At 59.2% G+C, this 17,948-nt stretch overlaps 1 protein-coding gene across 1 annotated transcript in view; it reads right to left on the bottom strand.

Moving 5' to 3' along the window:
- The window catches only part of Galnt9 (polypeptide N-acetylgalactosaminyltransferase 9), a 31,327-nt gene extending 13,713 nt beyond the window's left edge, over nucleotides 1-17,614 (bottom strand). Inside the window, exons 1-3 of the mRNA XM_090319938.1 lie at nucleotides 17,284-17,614; nucleotides 4,662-4,839; nucleotides 2,498-2,664 (exon numbers count right to left, since the gene is read on the bottom strand). Of these exons, the coding sequence (XP_090176064.1) occupies nucleotides 2,498-2,664; nucleotides 4,662-4,839; nucleotides 17,284-17,524 (586 nt within the window). The 5' untranslated portion in view covers nucleotides 17,525-17,614. The remainder of the gene's footprint in view (nucleotides 1-2,497; nucleotides 2,665-4,661; nucleotides 4,840-17,283) is intronic.
- Nucleotides 17,615-17,948: the final 334 nt, after the last annotated feature.

Raw genomic sequence — 17,948 nt, 5'->3', positions numbered from 1 at the left:
GGAGTCAGACACAGAAGGTGAGCAGAATGGAGGTGAGGGGCTCCACTCAGGGGGAGTCAGACACAGGAGGTGAGCAGAATGGAGGTGAGGGGCTGAGCTCAGGGGGAGTCAGACACAGGAGGTGAGCAGAACGGGTTGAGGGGCCCAGCTCAGGAGGAGTCAGACACAGGAGGTGAGCAGAATGGAGGCGAGGGGCTGAGCTCAGGGGGAGTCAGACACAGGAGGTGAGCAGAATGGAGGGGAGGGGCTCCGCTCAGGGGGAGTCAGACACAGGAGGTGAGCAGAATGGAGGTGAGGGGCTCAATCAGGGGGAGTCAGACACAGAAGGTGAGCAGAATGGAGGTGAGGGGCTCCGCTCAGGGGGAGTCAGACACAGGAGGTGAGCAGAATGGAGGTGAGGGGCTGAGCTCAGGGGGAGTCAGACACAGGAGGTGAGCAGAACGGGTTGAGGGGCCCAGCTCAGGAGGAGTCAGACACAGGAGGTGAGCAGAACGGGTTGAGGGGCCCAGCTCAGGAGGAGTCAGACACAGGAGGTGAGCAGAATGGAGGCGAGGGGCCGAGCTCAGGGGGAGTCAGACACAGGAGGTGAGCAGAATGGAGGTGAGGGGCTCAGCTCAGGGGGAGTCAGACACAGGAGGTGAGCAGAATGGAGGTGAGGGGCTCAGCTCAGGGGGAGTCAGACACAGGAGGTGAGCAGAATGGAGGCGAGGGGCTGAGCTCAGGGGGAGTCAGACACAGGAGGTGAGCAGAATGGAGGTGAGGGGCTCAGCTCAGGGGGAGTCAGACACAGGAGGTGAGCAGAATGGAGGTGAGGGGCTCAGCTCAGGGGGAATCAGACACAGGAGGTGAGCAGAATGGAGGTGAGGGGCTCAGCTCAGGGGGAATCAGACACAGGAGGTGAGCAGAATGGGGGCGAGGGGCTCAGCTCAGGGGGAGTCAGACACAGGAGGTGAGCAGAATGGGGGCGAGGGGCTCAACTCAGGGTGAGTCAGACACAGACCACACGGGGAGAGCCTGGGCATCACGCTGACAGAAACCTGCCAGTCAAGGACAGCGATTGCCCTTAACTGGCCCCAGGACCTGTCAAGCTCAGGGTCAGGCAGAAGGACAGGGGAATGGAGTCCTGGAGAGGAGCTGAAATGGGCCCTAAGTCCAGTGAGAGTTCCTCCCAGGACTGGAGACACACTGGGCAGGCAGGACCAATGCACTTGAGCTGGGGGATGGGGACTCTCCCCTCCTGGGGGTGAGGGGGGTGGGGACTCTCCCCTCCTGGGGGTGAGGGGGGTGGGGACTCTCCCCTCAGGGGGTGAGGGGGATGGGGACTCTCCCTTCCTGGGGGTGAGGGGGATGGGGATTCTCCCCTCAGGGGGTGAGGGGGATGGGGACTCTCCCCTCCTGGGGGTGAGGGGGGATGGGGACTCTCCCCTCTTGGGGGTGAGGGGGATGGGGACTCTCCCCTCAGGGGGTGAGGGGGATGGGGACTCTCCCCTCCTGGGGGTGAGGGGGATGGGGACTCTCCCCTCAGGGGGTGAGGGGGATGGGGACTCTCCCCGCCTGGGGGTGAGGGGGATGGGGACTCTCCCCTCAGGGGGTGAGGGGGATGGGGACTCTCCCCTCAGGGGGTGAGGGGGATGGGGACTCTCTCCTCAGGGGGTGAGGGGGATGGGGACTCTCCCCTCAGGGGGTGAGGGGGATGGGGACTCTCCCCTCCTGGGGGTGAGGGGGATGGGGACTCTCCCCTCAGGGGGTGAGGGGGATGGGGACTCTCCCCTCAGGGGGTGAGGGGGATGGGTACTCTCCCCTCTGGGGGTGAGGGGGATGAGGACTCTCCCCGCCTGGGGGTGAGGGGGATGGGTACTCTCCCCTCAGGGGGTGAGGGGGATGGGGACTCTCCCCTCCTGGGGGTGAGGGGGATGGGGACTCTCCCCTCAGGGGGTGAGGGGGATGGGGACTCTCCCCTCCTGGGGGTGAGGGGGATGGGGACTCTCCCCGCCTGGGGGTGAGGAGGGATGGGTACTCTCCCCTCCTGGGGGTGAGGGGGATGGGGACTCTTCCCTCCTGGGGGTGAGGGGGATGGGGACTCTCCCCGCCTGGGGGTGAGGGGGATGGGGACTCTCCCCTCAGGGGGTGAGGGGGAATGGGGACTCTCCCCTCCTGGGGGTGAGGGGGATGGGGACTCTCCCCTCAGGGGGTGAGGGGGGATGGGTACTCTCCCCTCCTGGGGGTGAGGGGGATGGGGACTCTCCCCTCAGGGGGTGAGGGGGATGGGGACTCTCCCCTCCTGGGGGTGAGGGGGACTGGCCTGTTCTCACCCTGATCCTGGTTTCTGGCCTCCATCCTGCCCAGTCCCTGTCACTTCACGTTTCAGGTTTTGTTCTTTGCTTGGGAGCCGGAGGAGAGAGCACTGAGCCCAGAGCCTATGATGGGCGTGGAGCTGGTGTGCCCGGCGCTGGCCGTCCCTCCCCGGCTGGGCTCCTGCCGCGCTGGCGGCACTCACCATTATCACTGTTGTCATCCACCAGAATCACCTCCTTCAGGAGCTGGGAGGGCGTGTGGTTGACCACGCTGTGCACAGAGCGCAGGATGACCGAGAGGGCCTCGTTGACAAAGATGAAGACCACCGACACCTGGGGCAGGGCGGCGGCGTAGGTCATCTGTCTGCACCTGTGGAGGCGCTGCGGTCACTGGGGCCTCTTGGGAGCCCAGGGCAAGGCAATGCCCTACCACACACAGGGGAACAGCAGGAGAAAGCTGAGCCCACAACCGCCATGCTGTGGCCTCTGGACAGGCTGGAGGCTGGAGCTGCGTGTTCAAGTCCTGCTGGCCCCACACTGAGCCTTTCCCCTCACGGGGCTGCAAGAGGACCTGGGAAGCCCAGCAGAGGTGGAAGGACTATGGAACCCAAGCACATGGGCCCCTTCGCTCAGCCCAGCAGTGCCCGTGGTGCTGGAGCAGGGCCCGTGGACTCAGGGCAGTGCCAGAGGTAGGGAAGGAGGGAGGGAGCCGGCCAGGGCCCTGCCCCATGGAGGCAGGCACAGCAGGGCACAGGCACCCCTGCCTCCAGGGTCCCACATTTTCCAACCTCTTGTCCTGGGTGCCCACCTCACCCCACAGACGGGAACCGGTAACGCGGGATGGAGCGGCAGTACCCATGCCCTGGGCCCTGCGCCTTCACACCCACCACCCGCCAAATCCACTCCTATCAGAGTTGACGGCCAAGCTGTTGGCAGCTCGAGCAATTAATATGCGTGAAGACTGCAAACATGAACAGAGGGGTTGCGCCAGGCTGGCATGGCTGGAGTGAGGGGGCTTCTGAGCGGGAAGGTCGTCTGTTTTTATGGCACTGTTTAGTTTGGATTTGTCAGCTTCCTTTTCTCATCCCACGGGCAAGTCTCAACGATCAAGATCTATGTTGTGTGCTCTGTGGCGTAATTAAAGCCTCTGCTTAATTAGAAAAGCTATCCACCTCCAGACAAAGGGAAGTCAATGACGGGTCTGATGGGAAGCGCTTGAGGACTTTTGTTTGGTGGAGGGAACTGCCTGTGGCTGCTGGAACACGTGTGTGCAGGCGTGCACACTCACTCTTGCCCACTCATGCACTGTAGTCTCTGACAAGCACCCTGTCAGTCTTGGACGCAGGCACCTGCATTTGGTTTGGGCTCTTGGTTTATCTGTTTGACCGCCACAGACCCGCTGAGTCCTAAGTGCAGGCAAGCCCGACCCAGCGGCTGTGGCATGTGCCGACGCTGGCTCCCACAGGCCCTTCATACCACGGATGTTTGCTCTCCGTCTCGAGGGCCTCCAGCCCAGGGGCTCCTCGGGACTCATCTGTGGACTCCCGGGAGTTCCCTGCAGCCAGGCGGCCTGGAGACAGTCACCGTACTCTCAGCTCACCTCTGCTGTCCTCGATGGACAGACAGCCACACAGGCCACTCACATCCAAGAGGAGGAACAGACAGACTGCTGATGGGCAGGGGAAGGGCCAGAAGGGAGATCTTTGCCTCTTCGTTTGGAAAATGTGACCTGCCACCATGCAGCTGGGCACCCAGCCTGGGAGCAAACACAGGTCCCGGGCTCTCGTGGCCACTGCCCTCTATTCCAGGGGCCCTGAGACTGGCTGTCTTCCAGCCCCATCCACACACAGAGCCAACCAGAGGGGCGGCGTACCCTCTGGAGCTCACCTCCGGAGGGGTGGAACGTGGGGACCAGGCTCAGGGATGGGGCTGGTGGGACGGCACAGCTCCCTCTGGCCTCCTTCAGCCGAATGACCCTGCAGCCTCGCCACTGCCCACCCCGGAGAGTCCTAGCCCGAGAGACCACGAGGGGCCAAGGAGCAGAAGCAGACCTCGTGTCCAGTTAGCCTTCCTCCAGGGATGAATACGTGTCTCGCCGCCACTGCCCTCTGCTCACAGCCGCCCTGGCCCCGTCCTCCCAGCCCTAACACACGTGTCTCCCAGCTGCTGCCCAGGTCTCCCCACCAGGACTCCCACACACCGCTGACCTCTGGACAGGAGGCTCTGCGTGTCCCTCCTGGCTGATCCCTTAATGAGGCCCTGGGGCGGGGGGTGGGGAGCAAGGCCCCCGCTGCTGTGGGATGGACGAGTGAAGCACCCCACACGTGCAGCGCCCCTGCCTGCAGCCCGGGGCGGGGCTTCACCCACCTCTTGGGCCTGTAGTCAGGGATGGTCCTGTCCAGGGAGATGCGGTCGCTGAGCTGCGCATTGTACCCGAACTCCTCGAACTTGCCTTCTGTCTCGCTGTCGTCCCGTAGCGTGGCGGGCAGGCCCCCCTGGCCTGGACCGCCCGGCCCCTCCACCAGCCCCATGGGCTTGGCGAGGCCTGGAGGGGCGAGACGGGGCAGGTCAGGAGACCCCTGGGGCTAGCCGAAGGAGACCCCTAGCTTCCTCCAGAGCGCCCTTGCAGAATCCAAGCACTGGCTCTGGAACAGCCGGCTGCAGAGTTGGCAGGGGAGGGGAGCAGGTGACACAAGCAGGGACACCTACAGGTGCAGGTCCCCAGACGTTGCCCACCACGGGAAGCCACCTGGCCCTGCATGTATGCCACTAACAACAGGCTGGTTCTGCTGGTCATTGCGCTGGCCTAAGACACCATCAGGGGCCTGAGGGAGGGAGCCAGGGGCCTGTCTGCGCTCTGTGTTCATCATTCAAGCCCTCCTTGAATCTATGCAGGAAAGTTTCTGCTCTGACACTGCAGCCACAGCGGGAGCAGCGGCAACGTAGTGCTAGGGGAAAAAAAAAAGCCAGACACAGAGAAAACTCAGCACAGAAATCCTCTACCCCACCCCTGGCCATCTGAGGGCAGATGAGTGGGGGCTCACAGGTGGCTGAGACTGGGCTCCTAGGCAGGGGTGGGGTAATGGAAGGTTCCAGGCTGGACTCCTCGCTCTTGATGTTCTCAGAGAGGCTTACAGCCAGCATCGCCCCGCTCACTGCCCAACGGCTGTGGCTGGGCCTTGAGTCCTGCTGACAGGCAAAGACATGGTGAGCCCCCTCCCACCCGGTTCAGATCGAAGAGGGCCTGGGTGAGAGGGGGGGACCCTCAGACACCTCCATCTGACCAGTGGTGCTGCTGTTTTGATGGAACTTGCACATGCCTGCTTTCATGGCTCAAGTACTGAGGAATCCCGCAGGACAGGAACGGGGCACTGAGAGGTCACCTGGGGACACAGCTCGAGGACACGTGGGCCTCAGCGCCAATGGCCAGCCAGAGAGGAGCTGGTGGGAGCCGGTGGCGACCGGCCCTCACCCCGTGTGTCAGGTCTGACCAATCCATGCCCCTGACTTGCTCTTCCTGCAGACCGAGGCTGACGTGGGTGACATTTCGGATGGGCATGACATGCGGTGCCCACAGCTGCATCTTCTTGTAGCCACCCCTGAGCACTGTTGTCATTACAGGCGAAGCTCAGTACGGTTTAAGTAATTACCTGTTAAGCCAACACGGGACATCCCCTCTGTGTACATGAGCCGTCTGCTCGGCCATCCCTAGATGCTTACACAGCTGACCAGTCGATCATTTGAGAAGCTACAGAGGACTGTTTACTCCAGGAACAGAGCCACAGGGCAAACGCACAGGTATTTCTATGGATTTTGGTGTCAAATTGCTTTTCAGGGAGGTTGGATCTGTTTGATTTTTGCTGCCAGCAATATATGCTTTTACTTCTTTCATTAGAAAGACCATCCTTCCCAATGGAAAAGTCATACAGGCTCATTGTCGGAATCTCTGGAAGGCCCGGGGTCCCCAAGGTCAACTCCAGTGTCACCTGTGGGCTGTGACACTTGCACGCCGCTGTCCCCTGCTGCTGCCCACCATGTCTGAGGATACCCATGAGCATCTCTTTGGAGGCTGGAAGCATCAAGAACCGATCCACAGCTACATCACTTAATCCGTGTTTCCTTCTTAAAACACGCAGTGCATCTCCACATGCCAGGTGCTGTCCAGGTGTGCAGGCACTGTCCACCCAGTGGCTCAGCATCCAGAAAGGACTGACCACTCTCGGGATATGGCTGGAGCTGCCTGGCTAGGACCAGCTGTGGGCAGCAGCCCCATGCCTGGCATCAAACCTGGGTCAAGATGAAGGTCTGGCAGGCAGAGGATGCCCTGAGAGTCAGCATGGGAGTGGTAGTGAAGGGGCAGCTTTGCGCCTGCAGGAAACGGTCGTGGAAGGGTCTGGGCGTCCGTGGAGCAGAGAAGACAACATCTGTTGGTCCCACATCAGATGAGCTTTTGCAGTGAACAGGTTGAGGGCTCTGGATGGTGTGGAAGGGCAGCAGGAGAGACCTCTTCTGGTGGTGATCAGACAGTGGTGTCCACTGCAGGGAACCAGGGCAGGGCGGGGGTTCCAGGCCCAGACAGGGCCTAGGATATCCAAGCACTCAGGCACATCAGAGCGTTGGAGTATCAGGCGGTGTGTGCATGCACATGTGCTGGTACTGGGGCTTCAATTCCGGGCTTAGGTGCTGTCTCTGAGTTGTTGTGCTTAAGGCTAGCGGCCTTAAGCTGCAGCTGCAGCTCCATTTCTGGATTTTTGGTGGTTAACTGGAGATGAGTCTGACTTTCCTGCCCAGGCTGGCTTCAAAGCACAATCCTCAGAGATCTCAGCCTCCTGAGTAGGTAGGAGTACAGGCAAGAGCCACGCCTGGTTCCATTTCTGCTCTTGTAAGCTTTTAGCAGACACATGTGACTCACATAGCCTAAGACCAGTGACGTCTCTCTCCCACCACAAAACCTCTGAACAGGAAGGCTTGGATTTGGAGCAGTGATGTGACTTGCAAGAGCAAAAGCAGCTTCTGTGTGGAAATCAGCCGAACACATGCTCCCTGCTGGAAGTCCACCAGCCGTGCCGTAATTGGAAGAGATGGCTCACTTAAGCACAAGGCCGGCTAATGGCCACAGTAATTCTGCTTTTATGGAATAATCATTTGAAGTTCCATTCCCATGACCCGCGGGAGAGAGCTTTTCTAATTACAAGAGATAATCTGGGGGTGGAGATGGCTGTCGAGGCTGGGGTGAGATCCTGTTTATGCTCAGACCTGACGCAGATTGAAAGCAGAATGCCTGCCAGCCAAGGGTGACTCAGGAGCGGGGAGGACTCTGTTGCCCACACACTTCCTCTCGCTGCGCTGTGCAAGAATGACAGCGGCAGTGCCAGGAGCAATGTGTCGTCCGCATGGTGTGGTGGGGTGGGGCTAACCGATACCCAGGAGTGCGAGCATCAAATCGAGCACGGCCACCTAGGAGTCAGGCCAAAGCCTCCTAAGATTTCAGAAGACAATGTGTAGATTTTCTTCTATGCATGTGGCACTGAGGAGCCGAACCCAGGTCTTCGTGCATGCTAGGCAAGCCCTCTACCACAGGGCCACACTCCTAGCCCAAAACAATGGATAGATTTTTATCCCTGAATATCAGCCACTAACTTATGTTTTGGAAAAACTGACCTTAACAAGCCCAGGCCCAGATGGGCGGTAAGGTGAGTAATGATCCCAAGGACATGAGGTCCTGACTCCTGCAAGTGTGGATTTGCATGGCAGAAGGGGAAGCCAGGCTGCCTCGGCCACCCAAGAAGGGCCTGATGGCTGTCTCCAGGCCGGGAGTGCCCTGGGGAGCAGCTATGGCAGCCAGGTCCTGACAAGACCCTTCAAACTGCCCGCATCCAGGAGGGCAGCCCCCTCTTCCACACGGCTCACCTGGGCTCGTGGGTGGCTGGGACTTCTAGCCTGGAAGGAAGTGTGGCTCCCAAGCTCCCTGAGCCACTGGCTTCCATCTGTCACAGTAACGTGCGCCAATGTTCTGAGAAGGGCAGCAGCCCAAATGCAGAGGCAGCCATGTCCGCATGAGCCGGGAGGCGCAGGCAGAGGAGGGGGGAAGGCGACCCTGTCCCTACAGGGGGGTGACCATCACATGGTGTGCCAGCCCAGACACACTGCAGCTTTTCCCAGCTCCTGACCCAGGGGGACGCGGGGGAAGAACCCCATGGCGAGGTCCCCTAAGGGCAGGCTAGGTCAGACTGCGCTGTCCCCACCCAAACCACCGCCGCGGCAACTTCTAAAAAGCAATGGCGATCTGACAAAGTGCAGGGAATTGCCAGGCCAAAGTGAGCGCCCAGAGAAGCGGACAGCCATCTCCAGAGGAAGGGCTCTGCTCCCACCCCAGGACACACCTTCCGGGAGTGCTCACACCAGCCATCAGCCGAGCAGACACGGCACTGAGCGAAAACCAACTGAAGCAGCAAAGGCACACTCCAGAGGACAGGCCGCTTTGGACAGCAGTCCTTGCTCTGCCCCCGGATACAAAGATGCCCCAGTCTAACTCTGTCCCTGAGCAGGAGTCTGCCACTGCCAGAGGGGACAGGATGGCCCTTACCTGCCAGGGTGCCTGGTGGTCTTCGCGGGGCCTTTGACCTTGGCTGCCGGCCTCACATAGCATGGGGTGAAGTGAGAGGGGCCAGGAACAAGGGACAAGCAGGACAGCCCGCCGCCCCCAGCTCCTCAAAAAGCGCAAGCTGGTTTAATGTGCCCGGCTATTAATTTTGATGATCACAAAGTAGAGATAAAAATGAGAGCCCTGGTCACCTCCTAGATAGCACCTCTCCCTCCCCCAGCTTCAGTTCCATCCACCCTCTCCAAATACAACAGCCAGTTTCATTACAGATAGGTCTTTTAAGGCTCCCCGGGGACCCCAACTAAGGACATATTGTCAATAGTGGAAAGACTGACAGTCCTTTTGGAACTGTGAGGTCATGAATATTCTGCAGGACTTCGAAGTGCCTGTAAATTATCTCCTCCCTGAGCCCAGAACAGTGTTGGATAAATCTTTCAGATGCAGGGCTATGTTCCACTGATAGGAACATTTATGGGGCCAAAGCCCGGTGGGGGAAGGCTGGTGAGTTAGTGGACACGCCTGGTACCCAGGACTTCCTGGCTCTTCCCTTCACTGAGACAGCATGATGTCCCGTGCCCTGCTTCAGACAGTGTGAGAGCCACGCTTCCCCACGCTGGGTCTGGTGATTCAGGGTCTGCCCCACTGTGCCCCAGTAGAGCAGAGACAGCTGAAACAATGGGCACTGCCCCACCTACTAAAGTGGTGTCAAGCCTGAGCCAGGGCCGCTCACCAGCTGTCTGCCTGAATCCTCACCCTAGACTGGCTTTGCTGGGCCCACTCAGCCACTGAGGTCGTCCAAGACGGGTCACCTCGAGACGGGAGTGGAGGCTGCCCCTCCCCCCCCCGTTGGCTGACGGGCAGCTGCTCCTCTCGGCCTCCTGTGGCCTGTAATGACAGGGACAGCGGCCTCACTCGCTCACACCTGGGACCAGGGCAGGGATGACGGTAGAGGCTCGCACAATCCTGTAGATGGATGGATGGATGGAGGATAGCCGGGGAGAGAGATGGATGGATGAAAGATGGACAGATTTGTGGATGGCTGAGCAAATAAGTAAATGGAGCTCCCAGGTGGAAGGAGACAGAAGCAGAGCCAAGGTGCTGCCCTGAGCGCCTGGGCACGGGACCCTGGACTCCCGCATCCCATGGAGAAAGAACCAGGCAGGCCTCAGGTAGGCCAGTCAAAAGGCAGAACCAAGTCTCTCAGCTCTCCCTCCTGCTCCCACACCAGCCCTCTTCTTCCCCCAGATAAAGGGGCAAAGACTCTAAGTCTGGGGCTGGGAATGGGGCCTAGTGGTACAGTGCATTCCTAGCATACATGAAGCCCTGAGTTCCATTCCTCTGTGCCGCATACACGGAAAAAGCTGGAAGTGGTGCTGTGGCTCCAGTGTAGAGCACGAGGCTTGAGCACACAGAGGCTCAGGGATAGAGCCCAAGCTTCGAGCACAGAGAGGAAGGAGCCCAGGCTCTGAGTTCAAGCCCTAGGACCAACACGAAAAGAAAAATGCCTAAGTTTGCCAGTCCAGCCTGATATCTGAATCCAGGCTGCCCAAGTTCAAGTTCCACTTCCACCCACACCTTGGCTTGAGGCAAAACCCCAACCCGCAGGCCTCAGCTTTCCAGATATTGGTAACGGCTTGGTGGGGCCGGCCTCACAGCATTTGGGTGGAGAGGGTCCCCTGCCCTCCTGTGGCCCAGTGGGGACACAGAGCCTCCCCACCCCCACTCAACACTCCAGTCAACCCACAAATGGGATCTTTGCAGCCCCGGCATCAAATGCTTCACTGTGGGGATGGAGGGTAGAAGGCAGGGAGACTGGGGGTAGGCAGATCGGAGCTCAGGTCTGCAGCAGGGCGGCCAGGCCATGTGAGCTGAGGGCAGGAATGCAGCTTCAGAAGGCCTCCGATGGGAGACCACCTCCCCTGACAGTCTCTGGGGCTGGCAGGTGGGGTGTGGTCTGGTCAGATTGGGACAGACCGCAGAGCAGGGAAGAGGAATGACATGGAGGTCTGCAGCCTGATAGGGAGAAGGTAACCACTCCCTAATGTCAGGACTGTTCAGATCCATGTGGGCCACGGGGTGGAATCTGCCTTCTAACTGCTCTAGCCACCCCTGGCACTAGCTTCTAATAGTCAGAACCTAGTTTCTTCTCAAATATTTATCCACCTATCCACCTACTCATCTACCCACCCATTTATCCACCAGCCACCCATTCATCCATTCATCCACCCATCTACCCAGCAACCTACCCATCCGTCCACCCACCCACCCACTCATCCATCCATTCATTCATCCATCCATCCACCCACTCATCCATCCATCCATTTATCCACCAATCCACCCACTTATCTATCCATCCATCCTACTATTTATTGAATACCTATTTTGTTTCAGGCATCATGCACCCTACCCAAATCCAACCTTATTCTAACTGTTCCCAAGGACTGACCAATGCTGTCATGGCCTCTTCATTTGGCTTTCAGAAACCAGGCCCAGTTAATGGCAACAGCATGAATAACATAAATGGCCTCCGGGAAATGCCTTCCAACTGGTCTAGGCAACTGCTGCCCCCACCCCGGCCTCATCCAGAGTTGGAAGTGCTCTAGAGAGCTTGAGTGGGGGGAGCAGATCCTACAGGAAGACTTTCTCTGAAGACAGCAAGGCTCAACAAGGAGGACACTGGGACAGGGTCCAAGAACAACCCAGACAGCTGCCGGCCCTGGGGTCCTCCCCTACACCCCCCTCAGAAAAGCCAGAGGTAGAGTGCAGCTCTGTGGGCAAGCAGTCACTCTGGGGCTTGCAGGTGGTCTGGGGCCTCAGCACAGCCCCAGAACTTTGCCCACGCAGAGGGGTACCACATCCCCAAATAGTGGAGGCAGCCAGCCAGGCCTGAGGAAGCCCCTCACATGATACATTTTTCTGCAAGGAAATAGTGTGTAAACACACACACACACACACACACACACACACACACACACACACACACACACACGCGCTCCCTGATCCTGATCTCAGCCCCTGACCTTGTTTCTTGGTGGCCTAGGAAAATGGAAAATCCCAGAAAGCCCCAGTGTGGGCCCCACAGTCTTCTAGCCATGGCGCTGTCCGTGGTGCTGACTAGCCCTGTCCCGCCCTGGACCTGGTCCTCTCACCCGTGGCAGGGCGTCCTCTGCTCTGTCCACCACCTCACCCAACTCCCCAGTGCCAACCCTTGGGCCTTCTCTTTATCTGTCCTTGGAAGGACCTGAACAGCAAGAGAACAGGCATAGGCTCCTCTAGGTCACCAAGCTGGGCTCCTCTGTTACTGTGGCCCTGGGCAAAGCCAATTGTCCCTTCCAGCCCCGCTGGCCTCCACAGAGATCCCACTCATCCATCCACCCACTCATCCATCCATCCACCCATCCATCCATCCACCCACTCATCTACCCACTCATCCACCCATCCACCCACTCATCCATTCATCAGTCCATCCACCCATCTTTCCACCCACTCATCTACCCACTCATCCATTCATCCACCCATCCACCCACTCATCCATTCATCCATCCATCCACCCATCCTTTCACCCACTCATCCATCCACCCACCCATCCATCCATTCACTCATCCATCCACCCACCCATCCTTCCACCCACCCATCCACTCATTCATCCATCCACCCACCCATCCTTCCACCCACCCACCCACTCATCCATCCATCCACCCACTCATCCACCCACCTACTCATCCATTCAACCATCCATCCAGAACTTGGGGCTCTGCAGGTGTACTTTTCTTGAGGTGGAGCATGGTGAGCACAGTTTTTCTAGAAAACTTTCAGGAGACAAGGTGATTTTCCACATGGATGCTTAGGTGGGAGACACAGGTGAGGCACAAGGAACCACACTGAGGCCAGCTGACTAGCTGCCTCTCACAGGCCACGCGGGCCACACGCCCTGACGGCTGATCTGCCAGCATCCACTGGGCCCTATACCTGGCGGAGGCCCCACCCCGAGCACTCACAGGTGACACTGGGAGGACAGTGGGCACTATTTGTACAAAGGTTTGGCCTTCACATCACTCACGGCAACTGAACTGTGCAACAGGCAGGACCCAAGTGGCCAGGGGCTCGCTTATGCACGTGCACACTGGATGCTGCCCATCGATGTTCCCACAGGCTCCAGGATCACCCTGCCACCACACTGCACAACTGCTCTCCGTGCATCTGAAACCTGACCTGCCAAGCATGCTTCTTCAGAGGACAAAGGCACTGACTGTGGATCCCTCTCACACTCCTCGGTGCTCTGGTCCCTCTTCCTTTCCACACACAGAGTATACCACAACTGGCTGCATGTCCTGCAGGAGCTGCACCTCCATGTGCTCGCATGTCTGTGTGCATGTGTGTGCACATGTGGGCGCACAAATCCTGGGGCTTGAACTCTGGGCCTGGGCTCTGTCCCTGCGCTTCTTTTGCTCAAGGCTATCATTCTACCATTTGAGCTACAGCCCCACATCTGGCCTTCTGGTGTTTAACTAAAGAAGAAAAAATATTTTCCTGCCAGAGCTGGCTTTGAACCACCATCCTCAGATCTCAGCCTCCTGAGTAGCTAGGATTACGGGTGTGAACCATTGTACCCAGCTCAATTTTATTTTTAGGCACTTGCTATTCATGGGTATGGTGGAGGCGTAAGTTGTCTCTTGGAATACAAATCCTTTGGCAGGGAGTGTGAAAGAGGTGAGATTGATTGGAATACAAACAAATGTGTGGAGATGAAACAATAAAACTCTCCAAATATAATTAATATAAGCAAATAAAAATGCACTGAATCCTGTCACTGAGAGTGTTCTCATGCATGCTACATGCGTGATCTCCCCTGGGCTTGAATCCGGTCACTGAGGGTGTTCTCATGCGTGCTACATGCGTGATCTCCCCTGGGCTTGAATCTGGTCACTGAGGGTGTTCTCATGCGTGCTACATGCGTGATCTCCCCTGGGCTTGAATCCGGTCACTGAGGGTGTTCTCATGCGTGCTACATGCGTGATCTCCCCTGGGCTTAGGGCCCAAGAGCCATGAGCAACAGGTGGAGGCCTCACCGAGAAAGGCCCACAGGCTGGGCCTGCACGGGGTGGTGCACAGCTGGAGGATGGGCAAGCTCTTGAAGGCTAGGACGGCAGAAGACACATCCTAGAGTGGGGCAGACAGGCAGTGCCTTGGCCCTCCACAAGGGACAGATGCCGTGCAGCCAGGACCTCACTCTCTCTGGGCAGCATCTGTAGTTGGCCCCAATGACCACTGCTCTTTATCTTTTTTTTTTGGTCAGTTGTGGGACTTGAACTCTGGGCCTGGGAACTGTCCCTGAGCTCTTCAGCTCAAAACTACCCCCTATGTCTTAAGCCACAGCGTCACTTCCAGTTTTCTGGAGGTTAATTGGAGACAGAGTCTCATGGTCTTTAGTGCCTGGGTTGGCTTTGAACCACCATCCTCAGATCTCAGCTTCCTGAGTAGCTAGGATTACAGGTGTGAACCACTGGGTCCTGCTTTTCTTTCTTTCTCCTTCCTTCCCTTCCTTCCTTCCTTCCTTTCTTCCTTCCTTCCTTCCTTCCTTCCTTCCTTCCTTCCTTCTTTTCTTTTGGCAGTCCTGGGACTTGAACTCAGGGCCTGAGCACTGTCCTTGGGCTTTCTCAAGGCTAGAGTTCTACCACTGGGAAACAGTACCATCTCCAGATTTTTCTGTGTATGTGGTATGGAGGAATCAAACCCGGGTCTTTGTGCAGGCGAGGCGAGCACTCTACCAGCAGGCCAAACTCCCAGCTCTCTTTGTCTTTTGACAACAGTTGATGTGGGTATTTCTGAAGCAAGTACCACTTTTAGCAGCTGCCAGTACCAACTTTCTAGCTGAGTCTGGGCAAGTCATCCCCCACCCTCACTCCCAGTCCTCTCCAAACCGTGAGCCCAGCTGCAGCTCTGACCAGCTCTGGCTGACAGGGAATCAGGCTCGTGCACTCTGATGATGGGCACCGCCCTTCAGACACAGCCAGGAGAACGGGGCCACCCACCCCACATGGCCTCCATGGCATCCATCCTTGGTGAGGATGAGGCTGGAAGGGCCCCTCTGGATCTAGCACAACGCCTCCAACAGCAGAAATGGGGGCACTCTTTCACTGTGCAGAGGCCTGTGTGGATGCCAAGGCGTGAACCCTGAAAGCAGAGGGCGTGAATACCCAACCATCCTAAGGGAACATCCCTTTCCCTTCTTCATCGAGCATAGAAGCTGTCAGATTGGGTGTCCATAGAGTCAAGCATACAAGAACTGTGGGAGCTGTGCTTTATATGCAATCTGAAGTATTCAGAGTTGGTTCTTGTCCATAAACATTTTTCCTTGCCCTGAGCACTGAATTTAGAAGCAAACTCTCCAGAACATATGGACGTGAGAGGTGCTGTCTTCACGGCACACTTCCTCCGGAGCCTGTCGGTGCGAGTCTACACACACCATTTGGGGAGGGCGGGTTGGCAAGGTCAATGACACCCCAAGTGAAGGTCATTGGGCAGCAGAAGGGCAGGGAAGATGTCCTGCCTCTAAGCCAATACCAAGAAGCCTGGTGGCTCACCTCAAGACTTTATTGTCACCCAACCACTTCAGCCAGAAGAGAATTCCAGAGAGTTATCAAAGCCAAGAAAATGTAAGCAATAAATCAATTTTGGTTTAGGTTTCGTCCTCTGTGTCTAAACTCAGCTGGGTGGATATCGGGAGGAAACTCCCAGGGGTTGATGGTGCATCTCTAGGATCTGAAAGAGGACACACTGTGATGGACAGAAGGCTGCCTCCTCCTGGAAGTTCTCCGAGCTTTCTCCAATACCCTTGACACAGAGACCCTTCCCCCAAACTGGGGGGCATTGGCTTCTATGCAAGGCCTGCCTGGGGTCAGGTCTATAGTTAGGTTTCCCTGGTTATTTTCTGGGATAAGATGGAATGGCAACTGGGCTCAAATACTGTGCAAGGTACATGAGTCACCCAGCACTAAGAAGGAGGAGAAAGACGGAAACAGGAAGGAGTGGGGAGAGAAGGAAGGGAAATTGGGGAGGAAGAAAAGATTTGGGGGTGAGGGGGGACACTCAAAAAGAATAAAAGTAAGGGAAGAAGAGGAGAGGGAGGATGGGAAGATGGGAGGAAGAACCCAAGCAAGGACAGAAGGGATGAGGGAGATGGAAAAGCAGGGACAGACAGCATGCCTGCTTCAACACTGCGTTCTCTCCCACCTGGAGTCCCGGACGGACACTGATCCGGGAGCAGAGCTTTTCCCACACCAAGCATTCAGCTGCTTCTCTGTGGAGGCTGAAGCTCACATGGCCTCTGGCTGGCCTGATATTACACAACCCTGATGTGCTGCCAATGTTTTTATTAATCCTCTGGTCCTCCCCATAAAACAGGTGACAACACCTTGGCAAACACACTTCAGTAAAGGTCTGTGCTATGGCCGGGCCACACTGCCTTCCAGGAGGTGGCACACTGCTGGAGTGGCCAAGTGGCTGCTGGAGCTAAACTTTCCTCCTCTCCTGGCTTCAACCCAGTAGTAAAGGCCAGAGAAGCCATAGGGCTTGTCTGGAAGGGCATCCATAGTCTGGGGGGCTCTGCTCTTCAAGGGTTAGCAAGCTGCAGAGCAGACAGTCCCCCAGGTGGTACTGGGGCTCCCCCAGGCTGAGCTCCTCCACCACCTGAACCCAGCTCACCTCCCCTGCTCCCCGGCCCCACCTCCCCCAGGGACTGCGGTGTGGGTATCCAGAGCCCTGGCCACAGCCCTCTGTAGCCAGCACCCCTGGGAAGAGGTTGCTAGGGGCGCCGAGCTGCACAGAAAAGCAAAGAAGGAAGAGACGCTGGAACCCAGGCACATGCCAACTCCCTCCTTCCTGGCACCTCACCCGAGCCCCGGCCCGGCAGCCTCCGCCTGCCCTCATCCACGCATCTGCCTGAAAGCCTCCGCATGGAGAAGCTTGTGACCTGCCACCCCACGGCTCTCCACGACGCAGAGAATCGATCGACCACTCCCCAAGTTCCGGGAGCCCCAGGACCAGAGTCTCACTGCACGTGGGCGCGGGGTCCGGTCAGCCCAGCTACCCCTGGCCCGGCCGCACGGCCCGGCCGCACAGCCGGGCCGGCCTCTGCGCCTCCCTCCAGCAAAGCCCTGCGCCAGCCCCGCGCGTCCCAGCGAGCGCAGGCCCAGGAAGCAGGCCGGCCCTCCCGGACCCCGGCTGCGCGCCCCGCAGCCGGGCCCTCCAGACTTCCCCCAAGTTCCCCGGGGAGGGGCCCGGGAGCCTCTGCCCGGCCGAGCCCGAGGGGCCACCGGACGAATGAACGGGCGGAGGCGCCCGGCCAGGCCGCGCGGCCCCCCCGCCGCGCCGTCGCGGGCTCACCGTTGAGCTGGTTGTAGACCACCTCCTCCAGGTGGTCCAGGCGCTGCAGGATGGCCTCGCGGTCGGCCAGCGCGCCCGCCCTGGCGTGCCGGCTGCGCACCCGGCGGTCGGCGCCGCGCACGACCTGCACCAGCGCCTCGGCGCGGTCCTGCAGGCGGCAGTACACGGAGAAGAGGACGATGCCCACGAACACCAGGATGTTCACCGTCAGCAAAGTTCGGATCTTCCTGGCCACCGCCATGAGCGCGGCTCGGGCGGGGCCGCCTCACCCTCGGGGCATCCCCGGGGTCCGGCGGCCGCGGGAGCCTGGGCGCGGCGGGCCGCTGCGGGGACCATGGGCCGGCGGGCGGGGCGGGGCGCGCGGGGCGGGCGGGAGCGCGGGGCGGGCGGGGCACGGGGCGGAGAGCGCGGAGCGGAGAGCGCGGGGCGGGCGGGGCGGATGGGGAGCGCGGAGCGGAGAGCGCGGGGCGGGCGGGGCGCGCGGGGCGGGCGGGAGCGCGGGGCGGAGAGCGCGGGGCGCGCGGGGCGGATGGGGAGCGCGGGGAGGAGAGCGCGGGGCGGGCGGGGCGGATGGGGAGCGCGGGGAGGAGAGCGCGTGGCGGGCGGGGCGCGCGGGGCGGAGAGCGCGTGGCGGGCGGGGCGCGCGGGGCGGATGGGGAGTGCGG

This window comes from Megascapheus bottae, chromosome 28 (assembly GCF_031878675.1).
Source record: "Megascapheus bottae isolate mThoBot1 chromosome 28, mThoBot2.hap1, whole genome shotgun sequence".
Lineage (NCBI taxonomy): Eukaryota > Metazoa > Chordata > Mammalia > Rodentia > Geomyidae > Megascapheus > Megascapheus bottae.
The sequence above is the reverse complement of the archived record's forward strand: the minus strand, read 5'-3'. Positions and strand labels throughout refer to the sequence as shown.